The following is a 15,625-nucleotide window of genomic DNA, read 5'->3' as shown; positions in this document are numbered from 1 at the left end:
AGCAAGGTAAATGTGGGGTTAATGCTTGGTTTCGTAGATCACTATCGACTTTTGACCCGGTTTAGGCTTTGTTTTGTGGGTGTCGACATGCAGGCATGATCACTTGAGATCCAATCGTCAGCATAGGCCAAAGAATGGATCGATCGCGTGGCCAAGCTTCTCCTTGGGATCCCAGAGTAACACTACAGATTTCGACACCCTTGATGATGTACACACCTTCCAACTCCTGCAAGGTACGGCTATCAACGTAAAGCTCAACATGGCACTTGCCTTATGCTCTCCTGTGTTGTGTTACATGAAGTTGCTCAGTCAAATCCACTATCAGAAACTGAAGACTAGGTACCTAGGTATTCTTGAGATGATGGCTGGCTTAGTAGGTACATGAAACGTTGTACATCTTCACTTCTCTGTTTCTCCAACGTCTACTGGCCTGCTATGCAATAAGATCCTATCATCCTTGTTGCCGCTCGACATAACGAGATCTGTAGCCTGCGAGGCACGCATTTCACACATGTGACCATCCAAAAGGCCTTGTGATTGGGAAGACGGTTCCTCGTACAACCATTCGAGTCTACTCTTTCAAGGCTACGGATTACTAATAACGATCGATATGACGCATCGATCTGAAGTTCAGGGACAATTTCCAAATAAAACAGACTGAATTTGTAGACTACCTAATGTGCGATCAAGAAATGAATGAAGGGGTGGATGGATGTACGCAAGATGCAGGGCTGCTCAACCCGGCGGTTGAGAATGTTGGCTCATCAACCATGTATCCTTTGCTTAGGAGTTTCGTCAATACCCGATTTCCAAACCTTGGGCTTCATGATGGGAGTGTCATGTCAGCTGCCGTGTCAACACAGTGTCTTTGAAGGTTGTAGCAACTTGTGTCAACTTGTTCGCCCCAATGAAGCTCCTGATTCCATCCACCAAGTCGACCAGTAGGATACCGGAGCTGACCTTAACGTAGGCCGGTAACTCCCACTGTTGCATCTGCCACTGCACCACGATCCTCGGCCAACGTGGGCTGCTATCCGTAACAGGCTTGCCGTTCGCGACATGGTGTTGAGACTAGCTTTACCAGCAACATAACTCCTGAAATGCCTCCCCAGAAGCTATCTCCGACAGGTAGGAGCAGACTCAGAAGACCAGAGCAAACGTCCGTGCAAATTGAAAGAAAGCAAAGAAAATACGATGAAGGAAATGCCTGCTGGGGGATCGAGCTGAGCCGCTTCGACGGAAAGGTGAGCCATAGCGAGGTGTGGACCCAAATTCAGCTCCAGGGGCGAATTTTGTATTATCGACACCATGGCAGGTGGCATTCCGAGGTAAGGCTATTTTGCGAGTAGCAATGATAGCCCCACAGGTTCGGTACACCCAGAAATAGGAGTACCGGACATGCCGTTCAGGAAGGTCTCCTGAAGGTATTGTAGTCGCTCAAAGGATGAAGCCCGAAGGTTTATCCATTGTGCAACTTTTCAACCATCAAGAGATACCCGAGCCATGCGTAAAGTCGTGAATTCGCCAAAAGATACGTCGAAGAACAAGATAAGAGCAAAGGCGTAGAAAATAGGCGTGACCGATCCGCGCTCCAACATTCGACCGCGATCAATAAGCAGAATGATGACCAGCAGAATCATTCAGCTGTGCAAAAGACTTGCATCCGGGTGTCGATGTTGGGTGTGAATCGCCAGTATCGGTAGCCATAAGTGAGAATCCCAAAAAGAGAGGAGTCATCGGTTTAGAAATCATTTCGGCCGATAGCTGCCCGAGGCATATCCCGCTCCCTTTGAAGCTGAGCGAAGCCTGTTTATCGTCCACTGAGTCAGCCATAGTTGTCAGCAAATCTCCCTTCGGCAAGCGGTACAAAAACACACTACACGCGCGAAGGAAAAAGATTCCTTACGAGGGACTAGAAAAATAGGCGTTACTTATCACTCACATCCTGTCGCTTCCACCGATGGCACGGTTGGTGTCGGGAGTATCGACGCCAGCACCGGAGCCTCGCTCGAGCATCTTGCGACGAGTGCTGGGGATGGCATTTGGCTTAGCAGCAGACTGGCCGGCAGTAGCGGCGTTGGTACGGCTGGCACGAGCCTTTTCCTCGTCTTCAGGGTTGGCCTGACCGGCAGCCTGTGCGATAGCCTGCGCGTTCTTCTGGTACTTGTAGACTGTCCAGTCGAAGACATAATCGTACTGGAAACCCTCGCGAACAAAAAGGTCGCGGAAGATCTTGCGGAGGTAGCTGTAATCAGGCTTGTCGTCGAATCGAAGAGATCGAGTGTAGTTGAGGTAGATTGCGAACTCATTGGGGAATCCACGGCAGAGAACCTCAGTAGGGGTGGTCATCTTCTTTTCCATGATACGGTCGTACTTCTGCTTCTTGGTGGCGGCTTTCAAGCCCTGCCAAGGGAGAGAGCCACGGCAGAAATAGAGCATAACGTAACCGAGGGACTCCATATCATCACGTCGTGATTGCTCGACACCCAAGTGGGTGTTGATGGAGGCATAGCGCGCAGTACCTGTCAGATTCTTGTTCTCTCTGTAGGGGATGTGGAAGTGAGTCTTGGGGTCGCGATACTTCTTGGCAAGACCGAAATCAATAACGTTGACTTGGTTGCCTCTTTTGCCAATACCCATGAGGAAGTTGTCGGGCTTGATATCTCGGTGGATGAAAGACTTGGCGTGGATGTATTCGATTCGAGAAATGAGCTGATCTGCCAGGAGAAGAACCGTCTTCAAGGAAAACTTTCGGTTACAAAAGTTGAAGAGATCCTCCAGACTGGGGCCGAGAAGATCGAGAACCATGGCATTGTAGTCGCACTCAGTACCAAACCAGCGAACAAACGGGATTCCAACGCCACCAGCAAGAGACTTGTAGACACGGGCCTCATACTCCAGTTGCGGGTGCTTGGCCTTGACCGACTCGAGTTTGATGGCAATCTCCTCACCGGAGATGATATTGGTGCCCAGGTAGATATCGCCGAAAGAACCTGAACCGATCTTTCGACCGATACGGTACTTATTACCGACGCGAAGATCCTGCCCAACAGAGTTAGCAAATGCTGCAATAATGTTCATCGTCTCTCCCCAAGCTCCGGTATAACGAGACCGATCAAAAAGGGCCTACGGTGCCTAAAGATGATTGACATCGTTTTGGGGGTGTTGTGCACCGAAGCCTGAATCGAGACACTGGGGACGGGGAACGTACCATGGTCGTCATGATGAAAGTTGATTGTTTTCTGTTCCGTATGAATAAAAACGGATAGATAAGTGTGCAATTTTGTGTGATCTGCAAGCCTTCGTTGGCTATATGGGGAGTCAGCAACGTTTAGGTTCGGTTGAAAGGTAGATGAATGAAAGCAAATGAGAAAGGGCGGCAATGCATGCAATGAGAGGGGCAAAACTGGGTCGGATAAGAATCAGGCTTGAGGGCGGTGGACAACGCCACAGGGCAAATCCGACGCAACTCGACGTAAGAGCGACTCGCCCGACAAACAGTATCAAGAAAAGCCCGCGTAGGCGTGAGTCGGTGCATCCGAATGACAGAAAATCACGAGACCAACGAGCCGGTTGATACAAATCCGAAAAAAACCCATTTCGGTGTAGGAAAAATGATCAGCTAACGTACCTGCAAGAGAATCGTGTGCGTTTGGAGGCGGTCAAAACGCGTGCAGGATGATCTTTGGGAGGAGACTGCGTCGGTTAGGTGAGAATCGGGGCAAGCTAGGAGTTAAAAACTCGGTCAGGATTCTCGAGGACTATGTGGCTCTGTAATTTCTCAGGTTCTTGTTGAAGCTGTAAGAAAGGACTAGAGAATCTCAACAGCTGTTGCAGACGTAAAGTCGCAAGGTCGTCGTCGAGATGACAGTGGGTGTAGGTAGGTAGTTAGATGTTAGGAGAAGAGATGGCGGAAAGGCGTCGTGGGGTGGAAGAAGGGAATGGGAGAAAATGGCAGGCCGAGGAGGAGAAATGGGAATGAATGTGGAAGGGGGGCGGGTAAGAAAGAGCAAGTGAATGAGAAAAGTGGAGAATGGGGAGAACGAGGCCTGAGGGTGAGTGAAAAGCAGCCCATCATTTGGGGAAGGGGGAAGGGAATTTGTCTGAAGGGCGGGTGGCGGGTGATCCCAGCTGGAGGCTTCCAGCATGGATGGACAAGAACCAGAGCCTATGAATGGGCCCTGACGCGCCCTTCGACCGCCATATTAGGCGCTTTTCACTGGATCAGCCACAACTTAGCGGTCCGTTTCCAGGGGGCTCGGCGTCTACTGGACAAGCGCACGGCGCACTCCCCTCCCCAGCGCGACGGGGCCGCTCACTGGCTCACACCTCCATTCAGTCTTCACCGTCTAGGACTGTTCAAGGGCAGGTCCCGTCGTCTTCTGGACCTGAATGCGGCCCAAAGTGGGGGATGGGGCAACAATTGGCAGGCCAAGACAGTGGAAATAAGACCAGTTACAGACAGGGTGCAGAGTCAAGGCTCAGAAGTGCATGAATCGAAGTCTCACTAACACGTACAAAGACAGCTCCGGATGTTTCATGATGAATCAATCATTCAAGCTGTTTGCTTCTCTCTTGGTGTTTGCATGACCTCGGTACACGTCTTATACCTTCCATCACTGGCAACATAGTCCAGCCGGTGTAGCCCAAGTATCAGACCTAAAAATCTCTCAGCACTGACCTACATGTATGTAGTAGTCTACCTCGTAATTCAATAGGTACCTAGGTTCGGGTCTCCGATTCGGCTGTTTCTTGAATCATGTTGCAATCGGGTAACTACCACGGATAATGCTCCGTATCAGCATCCTGACATCCATCCCAACACATTGAGGGTTGCCCTCTACTAAGCTAGGCCATCCGCATCGCCAATGTCAGTAGCCGCCCTTGCAATGACGATCTGGACAAGGCCTGCCGATCACAGCACCGCCAGGCAATTTACACAATATTTTCCAAGATCACGACGATGTTGAGTTAGAATGTATCATATGCTTTCAATGACAGACGTCTCGTGGGTGTGTTTTCATCGAACCGCTGAGATAAGTAATCTGATTCAACAATTTAGGGCTATGGAAATTGACTCCATGGGAGTGCAAATATGTAGCCTCTCTGTTGGTGACATTGATGAATATTGCTGTTACTTATAATATCAGTCTTGCCGCGCTTAGTTCCATGAATGATATATATATGTGGACTATTGTTGAATGTTGCACATCTTTAATATGGTGGAAAGAATGGCAAAGGAAAACGTAACTACTGCCCAATCTTTCTTGATCCGGGTATTCCGTTGTTTGCTTATTCTGACCGGCCTCAATATTCTGCTTTGAAAGCCTGATACCTACCTATGTAAAACAACGAATTGCACAGCTCCGGCTCAGCCTCCCCGGTGAGGGGTGCAAGCGAGCGAGCGAGCGAGCTGTAACCGGGCGGTAAGAGAGGTGATAACAGCTCAGAGATAATTTAAATTATTAGCGAACCTGCGTGGATTCCCTTGATTTGTCTCGTGGCATCAAGCACGCTCTGCTTTCTTTTATGTGGTAACTAACGAGGTATCATACTATTATATGACAGAGAAATGGAGAGACGGTTCGGAGCAAACCGATCAACCACACAGCAGACGGCATCTCCGCTAGAGGCAAAGAATTCTTCTAGCGCCTCGACCTACCTGGCTAGTCATGGAAGATATCTTAGCCTTCTCTTACTCGATGCACCGAGTGAGAGAAGGCTAAGCTGAGAATAAAATATCAAAACAGCTTCTATCATGAAGTATACGAGACTGACAAATATATGGCTGTATTAGTAGTTAATTTGTTGGACTTGTACAGCCAGGTGACATTGAAATGATGGAGTTTCGCTTCCGATCTTTTGTCTTTTTCAACCTCATAATAAAGCTGAGATATTGTCGGTCCGTTATTTACCTTCGGAGCCGGCCATTCGTGACCATACCCCAATGCTCACCGACTTATCATTCAACAAATCCATATAACACATTATTTAATTCATGTTTTCCTTTTGCAAAGGGCGCTACGTACATGACTTTTCAGGATGTTTGCATTAAGAATGTCACGAGAACTGACTTGCAGCGCCCCATCACTCAATACGCTCCCAAAGCTCACATGATGGATGGCTCACTCAGACTTGGTGCTGTTCCGTTTGGCCCGGCTGATTACAGCAGTGCGAGTCTCAACTGATAATTAAGGAGCGACGCTGTGTACCTAATCTGTCTCACCTGTCCACCGGCTGCGTGCATCGAGATGCCAGGGTCTGTGATGGCTTGCAGGATGTCAGTGAGCTGAAAATAGCTGCCCTGTGCTGTTATAGGCAAGGTACTTAGTTATACGGTGCGACTATATCCAACGCGCCCCCTGTGACAATCACCATCTCGCTACCTTACGCTTCCTTGGGCCCAGAACTACAAGAGCTTCTTCAAGGCATGCCCGTTTGAATTCCCAAGATTGAATGCGTCTCCATTCACTACTTGAGTTTGTACGCCCGGCGTTCAAGGTGAAACACATTGAGAGTGTGGCAGGCACAGGTAACCTAGACGCCGCCAGATGAACCGGGCTTGGTCAACACAGCCCTCCAATCATTCCGCTCTCCAGTTCTTCAAGCCATAACTAAACGCTTCATCATCATCCGCAGAAGTAGTTGAGTCTTCTGCGATCTAATCAAAATAATACCAAGGCAATATTCTCAACCTGGCAAGCGGTAGCGAGGTTCTTCTGTGCACAGGTCACAATTTGCAGCTCGCTGTTATGTATATCAAGGGTCCTAGGTACCTATACCTACCTACGAGACATGAACTTACTTTTATAGCTGTACCGAAAAGGTCAATATGTGTGTAATTGCGAATATGTACTCTTGGCTTCAGTTCGCAATATAACCGAGCTTGTTGTACATACATGGTTATTGAGTTCAACAGCAACGGGCCAGCCAGATCTGGTCTCATGACGCAATGCCTGTAGTCAATTCATGATGTCACCCAGCACATAACTTAATTGTTCTTATCGATAGGGGTAGTCTACTGAGCAATGATTTGGATAGACTCTTATTTCTCAGAATGATCCTACCTAATTTTCTCTTTCATTAACTAAATTGCATGCATCATCTGTTTACCAATCAAACCGAGCGCTGATTTATGAGTGAAGTTGTAAAATCGCTCTGGGGTTATGTAAAAGTCAAGAAGTATGTAAATTCTGTTACAGCTGGTACACAGCTTTGAGTTCACCCAATGGAAGATACAAGAAAGATAGCTCTAAGCCTTCTATTAATATTTTATAGTATGATATGTTATCCTTTGCATCACAACTGACCGCCTTTGGTAGAGCTGTAAGTTTATGTCTGTAGAGTCAAGCCGTATTTTCGATGAAGTGCTTAGTGTTTATAACGGAGGAGACCGACCTTAGGGGCTAAGGCTACGCTCTCGTGTTTTCGCTAATCATAAAGGCATGAATGCATATGAAATTCGTTGTCCCATGGCTAACTAGATGGCACAAAAGTAAACCAAATTTCGAGGGAGCTATATAGACAAAACTGTTTAGTATCCCGGTGCACTGGGTCCCTGTGGTGGATGTCCGGATTCTGAAGCACCTCTGCACTGAGGAGCCAAGTGAGGTACATGAAAGTGATGGCCTTGGGGGGGGTACTGGCCTGGTGCCTGCTGCATCGGTTGTCCCTGTTGTCCTTGCAAACCGTTGGAGCCCGGTCGATATGATGCCGATTGTCCTGATTGTCCTTGAAGATATGGTGCCAACGTGCTTTCCAATACCTGGCCCGTCTTCTTTAGCCATTTATCTGCGGAGCTGCTGCCGAATAACTTCCCTCCGCCACCAGCTAGCTTTCCAAGGCCAGGCCGTGGTGGCAGCGCAGGAGGAGGTGCGAAATATGTTTGTGGTGGACGGGGATAGTTGGCAGGGTTGTAACCAGCAGGACCTGCACCGAAACCTGATATGGGAGCGAAGCCTTGCGATGAAGATGGCCTGGGAGGGAGAGCTGGGGGTTGTAGGCTGTTTCCCGAGTGATTTGGCAAGGGGGGACTTGTAGCCGGAGCGTAGGTAGGTTGGGTGGAATACTGAGGCTGAGGAGGATAAGGACCGGTTGGAGATGGTTGATAAATCGTGGGATTTGCTGGTCCAGATTGTTGTGATCCAGCTCCAAAGCTGGTGTCCTGAGCCGCATATGGAGGTGGGGGTGATTGTGGGATCACTGTCGGCACCGGTGTACCATATGGTCTCGTGTTCGGTTGTTGCGCAGGTGTTTGTTGTACATTGGGCCCGGGAGTAATTGGTTGTTGATAAAGGGTGGGCGGGTGAGCGGATGCTTGATTTAAATTGTTTTGTACTGATTCTATTGGAGTTGAATAAGTTGGCTGCTGCACACCATAGTTGAACTGAGCTGGAGTGGATTGTGATGAGTTACTGGCCGAAGTGGGCATAACAGATGCCGAGGCTTGTGCAACGGTTGTGTTGGCATGGCTTGATCCAAAGTTATGTGCTTGAACCGGAGTAGCATATTGCGGCTGTACAAATGGCACTCCAGTATGATGAGATGGACCTGGTGATGCCACTGATGAAGGTGCCTGGGCGTACGTCGGGACAGCAACGTGAGCAGCATATTGTGGCTGAGTGAAGGGAACTCCAGCATTCGTCGCAGGAGTTGCTGGCGAAGAAACGACTGAGGATAACTGGACTGAGGGGGTCACAGGGGAGGGAAGATAGGTCGACGTAGATGGAGGAACCGGTTGAGCTGGAGCAGCGTTAGGGATGCCATACTGTGGTTGCGGCTGTGGTTCTGATTGTTGCGTCTGAGGCTTCGGGGAGGTAGGAAGACTGGTAGCTGGCTTTGGTAGGGTGGCACCCGAAGCTAGAAGGTTTGGAGTGTGGCTCGGAGATGTTGTCGAGGTGATTTGGTGGGAAACTGTCCCGGGCGATTGCTGTTCTGGGGGACTTGGAGGTGATGCAAGAGGGACATTCTGGTTAGGGGACGTAGTGGCAGGATGTGTATTGGATGTTAGTACAGGTGAAGCAGGAGGCCGAGTCGAATGTGGTCTATATGGTCGATATGCATTTAGAGCCGTTGGGGACTGCGAGTCGGTCCTATCAGGCCGGCCTAAAGGCTTGGACTCCAAATCAGATGAAGCCTGGGCCACTGGAGGAACATACGCCTTGAAGGCAGGAGGGGAAGTTGCATTGGCAGGACGATGGGCAAGCTTCAACGGAGCAGGATAGAAGGCATAGTCCTCATTTTTGAGGTCTGGGCTTGAAGGATTGGTGGACGGCCGTGTGCCATGAGGAACCTCTGGGGGGTTGTCATTGCTATCGCCAGGATAGGGTCTGTACACTGGCTGCGATGGCTGGCGGTTGTCTGTCTGGGGTCGTTGCGTCTCTTTTGGCTTATCATCCGAAGATTCGGGTCCGAAATATGCCCAGGGATTGGCCATGACAGATTGGGTGGCAGTGGGTGTATCTTTGCTTGGCTTGTTCTGGTCCTCTTGGCCTTGTTGTGCTGGTTTGGACGGACCCGGAGAATGGAGGGAAGACGGGCCATTATGAGAAGTACTAGATTGGTTTTCATCTTGACCATGCTGCGGAAGCACTGGCTCGCCGCTCATCTCGAACACGGGTGTTCCATCTGGCCTATGATGAGATGGGGCATCACCGGGACGTCCTGGCTCGCTGTCGAGCTCAGCGACGAATAGGGGAGGCGGATGATTGCCGCCGTAATAAGGGGTTCGGACCATATTTCCAGCAGTAATATACAGTGCTCTTATCCAAGTGATGAGATGACGTGTATTCGAGATTGAAAGAAAGGGCCTGATGTTAACTTGGGGCCGTGAAAGAGTTGGGTGAAAGGGAGGCTCTAACGCCTTGCGGGCTGCCTTGACAATATGACTGAGTGTCTTGCACTTGACGTGAGTTACCTAACTAGTGCACTTGCCTGAAAGGGACATAGTACTGTAGTCTTCATTTCTCTTGTTCTTGTAGCTTTGGACCCTGGTCTCAGATAGGCAGTACATACTAAAAATACCACCCGCATTCCAGTCCAGTGACATGCTATTCACCAAGCTGAAAGGCCCTACGGATATGTGCCTTGGCTTTGGTGGGAAATGGTCTCGGGCTGAAGCTAAGCCACTATACTGCTCATGACAGGGATGTTGTGTCGGATCCTTGGTTTGGCTGAGGAAAAGCTTCTTTCGAAATTCGAAGGTTCGGTTCTTGGCAGATTCACTATCACCGGTAATCTAATCTAAACGACACATACTTCAACTAGGTAGTTATGATTTTCGACTCAATTCCTCACTGGCGTGCTGGCATTGCTCGTCGCCAACGCTGTCAGCGCTGGGCCTTGCAAATCTTCTACTACTGTCGACACAACGATCACTGTTGAAACCACCAAGACTGGACCTCGTCTGCCACAGCCAGTGAGTCGTTCACTAGATCCCTCACTTGTCTTGGCTCCACTGAGACTACCAACGCATAGTGCAATGACCTTCGTGGAGGTGACGCGCCTTTCTGTTCTGCTGTAGGCAACTCTATCGGGTGCCGTGGTGATGGGGACTGCTACAGCTAAACACCCTACTGTGAACACAATTTTTGCACTGATTTAGATAATTGGCCTTGGGAGGAGGCTTTAAAATGCGTCTCCGAGATCTCAGGCTTTCGACACTTTGCATCAGCGATTGAACCTGCTTGTGCGTACAGAATCAAGTATTCAAACACACCACAACATCCATGGAGAGAGAAGGTATTTCCCCCATTATTGCACTTAGCTTAAATTCTCTTCGTCCATCAACGTCTATAGATGTTATATACAGACAGGGGCATCAGTGCCCAGTTCGCTTTGGACTATAATACAATAGCTTTTAAGCTGTTAATATTCATTTTACCTTACTTGATAAAAGTCACTTGGCGTTTAACTTATTTGATAAAATTTCACTTAGTGGCTGATCTCCCAATGATCAGTTCTCTCTCACTTGGACCGATGCGACTCCATGAGAGCGCGCATTCATGGAACTCGAGATCGTCTGAGCTAAAAGCCTAGGATTATTCAGTTCTTTCTCCAATTCTGGCTCATTTATCAGCTCTTATACTGAGTCCAGGCTCAGCGCAAGACTCACAGAACTTTGAACCTATCTGAAAAGTGAAGAAGAAATAAGACCTAAGAATCCGAGTACTAGCAACATGGCGCTTCTAGCCATGTGCTCTCTAGAGTAGCCTCAGGTCTCACAACCTTGACGAATACAGTTCCTTCTACCTGCGTCAGTTTCCTCAGGAGAGTACCTAGAATCGAGACGGTTATCAAACTCAAGTAGCTACGTGAAATGTGATTCCTCTGCGCTAGAGTGCGAATATGTGAGAATAAAGAGACGAAATGCCGCATGAGTGTTATTCTCCTCACAGATGAAATTCTTTCTCGACATGACGCTATATTAGAATATTTCAAAAGTATGTCAAAAGTATCAAAGGATTAATGGGCAAAGGCAATATAAAAATTTCTTTCCAACGATAAATACACAGTATTGTGATAAAGGTGGCTTTGACCGATACCGAAGCACTAAATCATCCCTTCTTTCTTCTTCCATTTCCATACACAATTAATCCATTCTCCAGCTGAACCAACTGCTGCTGTGATCCAACAAGCCTATGTTGTGTTCCTAATATTCACAACGGCACCTAGTTACATGCATAGCTCACATTCCTGTGAAACTTGTATCTTGCTTGGTAGCATTAATATACAGGAGCCACTAGATGACAACAAGGCTTCAAGCTGCAGCACCTTCGCCAAAACAAAGCTTGCGAGAAAAGCTAACATAACAGAAAGCTTTGATAAAACAATATTGATGCGAGAGAAAGTGGCAAGGCAACCGCAGCAACTCAAGAGAAGAAAATGGTGGAGTAAATAAGAGAGAAGACACCTCCATCGGATGCCATCGCAGAATGGTATCGTTGAATATGAGACGAACGAACAATGAGAGAACCAATCTCTAATATCGATGATGCAGCTGGGGATGTTTGATAACAAAAAGGACAGTGGTTTGGTTTTGGGTTTGATAAAAAAAAAAGACAAGGCCGAATAGTCCAAGGATCGGTTTTATTCGTCGTCTTCCTTCGCACCACGTCGCACGCGTTCATTCCATCGCCTCTTGCCAGCACGAGTTTCGTAATGAGGGGCAACTGTTTTGACATCTTGCATGACACTCTCGATAGCAGCACGGGTCTTGTTACGGTAGCAGTCCACTACAAGTTGTTAGTAATCAATCCAAAGAGTGTTCGCGACAACTTACATGCTCGCTGCAAGAACACGGTCCGGCCCGCAAAGACTCGGCTCTGCAGCCAGGCCATGCGGTAGCCAAGATCATTGAGACGAACTTCCCTGCCCCGGGTCGACTTCCTCATTCGAGGAATGGCAATCTCGCCTGAGGATTCGCCCATGGGAACCTTGACCATCTCCTTGCCAGTCCTGTTAACACCGCGACGGCTAGACTCACGGCCTTCGGTCTCTTCGATGCCGTCATCATCATGATCTTCACCGAAGAAACGTGAGCCAGTAGCACTGGGGGGAGGACTTTGCATTTCCCGGGGAAAGTAGCTGCGAGGGAAGACACTGGCACCCTTGCGGAAGCTGTCGGGAATCTCATTAGTATCGACGCCCTCGAGGGTGACCCTGACCCGGAGACGAGATCCGCGAACGTTGTCCTCGACAAGGATAAACTTTCGCTTCTTAGCTTCAGGGATATCCGGGAATAGATCGTCAGGCTCATCAGCATTGGCTTTGCTGTGGCGCTTGGCTGGGACAGCGCCCCCAGAGTGAGGAGCCATATGAGACATTGGCGCACTAGTGGGATAAGGCTGATTATTGTACCCAGTAAAGACATGGGCTGGTCTCACATCGTCATTATTTGACGGGTTCTGACCGGTAGGGGCTTGGTGGTGATGGTGTTCGTAGGAATTGCCATCGCCTATGAACGTCTCTTGTTAGCTTGTCTCCAAATACAAATTCAGTTCGTGAGTGCTTATGATGACATGGTGTTGATAGGATGAGCAGCAGCGGCAGCAAATGCAAAACATGACCAAACTCAGAGTATCTAGCTTCAGGGATTAAAGCAGAACGAAGGGATAACGCTTGGAAGGTTGATCTAAGTTCGGCAACCCCAAGACAAAAGGTAACTTTTAAAGCCAATTGGCAGATTGAACTCGTCTAAGAGTCGCGAAAACCCAGCAGCAAATCAAACAACTAACAGTAGCAGCAGCAACTGTGCAGGCGCGACTTTATGGTAATGTACAAGACTGTGTCAATAAACAAATAAAGAGCTCCTCATAATCCCTCGAGAGCCACTGCGGCATGCTGTATAGATATAAGTAACATCCGCCCATGTCGTCTTTGACAGGCAGTGAATTGACAAAGAAAGGAGATGACAAACCCATTTCCCAAGCTTTCGAACCGCGAACCGAAACAATGGAGATAATAAAGACGTAGACACAGCCGCTACGGCGGAGGAACAGATTTTGTAAGACAGTAAGGAAAAACAATGTGCGTTTGGTATCAATTAATCAACACAACGTTGGTCAAGCAGAGCTTTTGATGATGCGGTGCGGTGCGATGAGTTGAGGGGTAGCGAAGGGGCAAGGCAGATGGGAGCGTGGAGGCTAAAAAGCCATGTGTAAACGCCGACACGAGTGTCGTTTAAATCAATCACATCTGGTGGAACATACCAACTTCATCTCCTCCACTTTGTCCTGTACCGTCAGGGTGAGCTCCTGGCTGGTGGTGGTGCATTGGTTGACCCATGCTGCCGAGACCAGGTTTGCCCATTGCGGCGGGACCAGGTCCCATGGGTCCTGGGCCTCCAGGCATCCCTGAAGGTCCGCTGGGGCCGGGCATGTGAGCCGCACCGGGATGCGGAGAAGCTTGAACCTGTTTGCGCTGGTTCATCTTTGCCATGCGTCGAACTCGCCTGCTGCGAAGTCGGGGATCTTGGTTGCTATTGCGCCAGCTGTCGACCGCTCGCTGGATAAGTCCTCGCTTGCCTCTGAGGGGGATGTTGAGCTCGGCCAAAGCCCAGCCAACACGGTTGCAGTCGGTCTCGTACATCAAGCGGTTACCGCGGTATTGGTCCTTGGGACAACATGCTCGGGGGTAGACGCAGTTCTCCTGCTTGAATTCTGGAGATAGTTCGTCAATGTTGACGGACTCAACATCACAGCGGATGGTGTACTCCATCTTGACCCTGTCCCTAGAGTACTCAAAGGCTATCCACTGTACACCGTTACCGTCTTGTCGGACAACGAGAGGGGTTGTGGCGGGGATAGGCCCCGGTGCTGCACTGGGATTGACACCGGGAGTGGTGTTCCCTGGGCTCTGCAGTTGTCCGCCGTTTTGAGGGTGGTGAGCCTGCTGCATCGGTGATGACTGAGGCTTCTGGAGCTGCAGAGGCACCTGAGGCTCGATTTTGGGTCGAGGACTACCGGTCATTCCTGCGTGCGCATGTTGTGCAGCATGCTGTGTCATTTGATTCTGGGGTGCGGTTTGAGACATCATCATGGTGGGCTGCGATGTCATGGACTGTTGGGGGTGCGGCGCATGTTGCGCATAAGGTGAGGCGGCAGCTTGGGGAGGCATAGTCTGATATTGATTCTGCGGCTGGTAGTACATAGATTGTTGAAGATGCTGCGATGGGGGTTGGCCATAGATGCTTCGGTGTTGATCATGTTGCGAGGGCGATGCGACTGAAGCAGGGGAGTTGGATTGAGGCGTATGGTAGGACATTGGAGGGTAGGGAGGTCTCGGCATTTGAGCTGCGGCCATCATATCGGAGGTATCTACATTGCGTAATGTAAGTGACTGTCTTGCAACGCGAAGTTCAAAAATGAGATGCTTTCAAGCCAGCAAGAACTTACCTGCGGATGTGTATCCGCTTGTGGCACCAGGTGTGCTGTAAGGGCTTGGATGGTTGTAGTAGTTGAGGTTGTCCTGATTGCTAGGCGCCTGAGCACTGGTTTGATAACCTGGCGGAAGGGAATGCGTGGATGAGTACGCGCTTGGATGCTGCTGCTGTGGCGGTTGGTGAGGTTGAGTATGATGTTGCTGGTGAACTACACTCGGGGGTCGCGAGTGTTGCAAGTGTTGGGAAGGCGGATGACCCTGTTGCTGGTGCTGTGGATGATGCTGCATAGAGAGAAGACCCATTAGTCAGACATGGACGTGACGTGTTTAAAAAAAAATTAAAAAAATGAAGCTATAAGGCACGGGTCAAAGAAAGAAAATAGAGTCAAGGACGCGTTGGTGTTTTATTTTCCCCTTGCCAGTACCCAGGTCTGGGGAGCTGGTTTAAGTGGATGTCCCCTGGTGAGGACTGGGATTGCACGGGTGAGGCGGGCTAGGCTCGGAGTGGTAATAATGATAAAGCAACCCGGTTCTCGAGGGCTATAGCGAAAAACACGGGATGGAGGGTACCAGGGGGTGGCTATACCGCTTGGCTGGATGTGGTTGGAGAAGAGATTGGCAATTGGTACCTTCAAACTGTCCCCGTCTCGAAGGTTAAAGCTCATGTGCCAGGGACGAGGAAAAGAGAGCAGGCCTTTGGAGCGCCAGAAGACAAGATCGATCGAACGAAGGGTGTGCTAGAGGG

General features: G+C 49.4%; 3 protein-coding genes across 3 annotated transcripts; all 3 read right to left on the bottom strand.

The window, feature by feature from the left end:
- Positions 1–1,938: 1,938 nt before the first annotated feature.
- FTJAE_6089 (CK1 CK1 CK1-D kinase) lies at positions 1,939–3,223 on the bottom strand (the record flags this gene model as incomplete). The annotated part of the gene is made up of 2 exons (XM_037352665.1): positions 1,939–3,042; positions 3,212–3,223. 2 exons carry the CDS (start codon positions 3,221–3,223, stop codon positions 1,939–1,941), a joined length of 1,116 nt encoding a protein of 371 aa, XP_037206767.1.
- A 4,311-nt stretch (positions 3,224–7,534) lies between these two features.
- FTJAE_6088 (uncharacterized protein) lies at positions 7,535–9,736 on the bottom strand (the record flags this gene model as incomplete). The annotated part of the gene is made up of 1 exon (XM_037352664.1): positions 7,535–9,736. One exon carries the CDS (start codon positions 9,734–9,736, stop codon positions 7,535–7,537), a length of 2,202 nt encoding a protein of 733 aa, XP_037206766.1.
- Positions 9,737–12,087: 2,351 nt separating this feature from the next.
- On the bottom strand, positions 12,088–15,183 carry FTJAE_6087 (uncharacterized protein; the record flags this gene model as incomplete). Its single annotated transcript, XM_037352663.1, has 4 exons — positions 12,088–12,233; positions 12,281–12,955; positions 13,710–14,816; positions 14,895–15,183. 4 exons carry the CDS (start codon positions 15,181–15,183, stop codon positions 12,088–12,090), a joined length of 2,217 nt encoding a protein of 738 aa, XP_037206765.1.
- Between the last annotated feature and the right edge of the window lie 442 nt (positions 15,184–15,625).

The sequence above is a fragment of the Fusarium tjaetaba genome (assembly GCF_013396195.1).
Source record: "Fusarium tjaetaba strain NRRL 66243 chromosome Unknown NRRL66243_c0000119, whole genome shotgun sequence".
Lineage (NCBI taxonomy): Eukaryota > Fungi > Ascomycota > Sordariomycetes > Hypocreales > Nectriaceae > Fusarium > Fusarium tjaetaba.
This window is presented reverse-complemented; position numbering and strand designations above follow the sequence as displayed.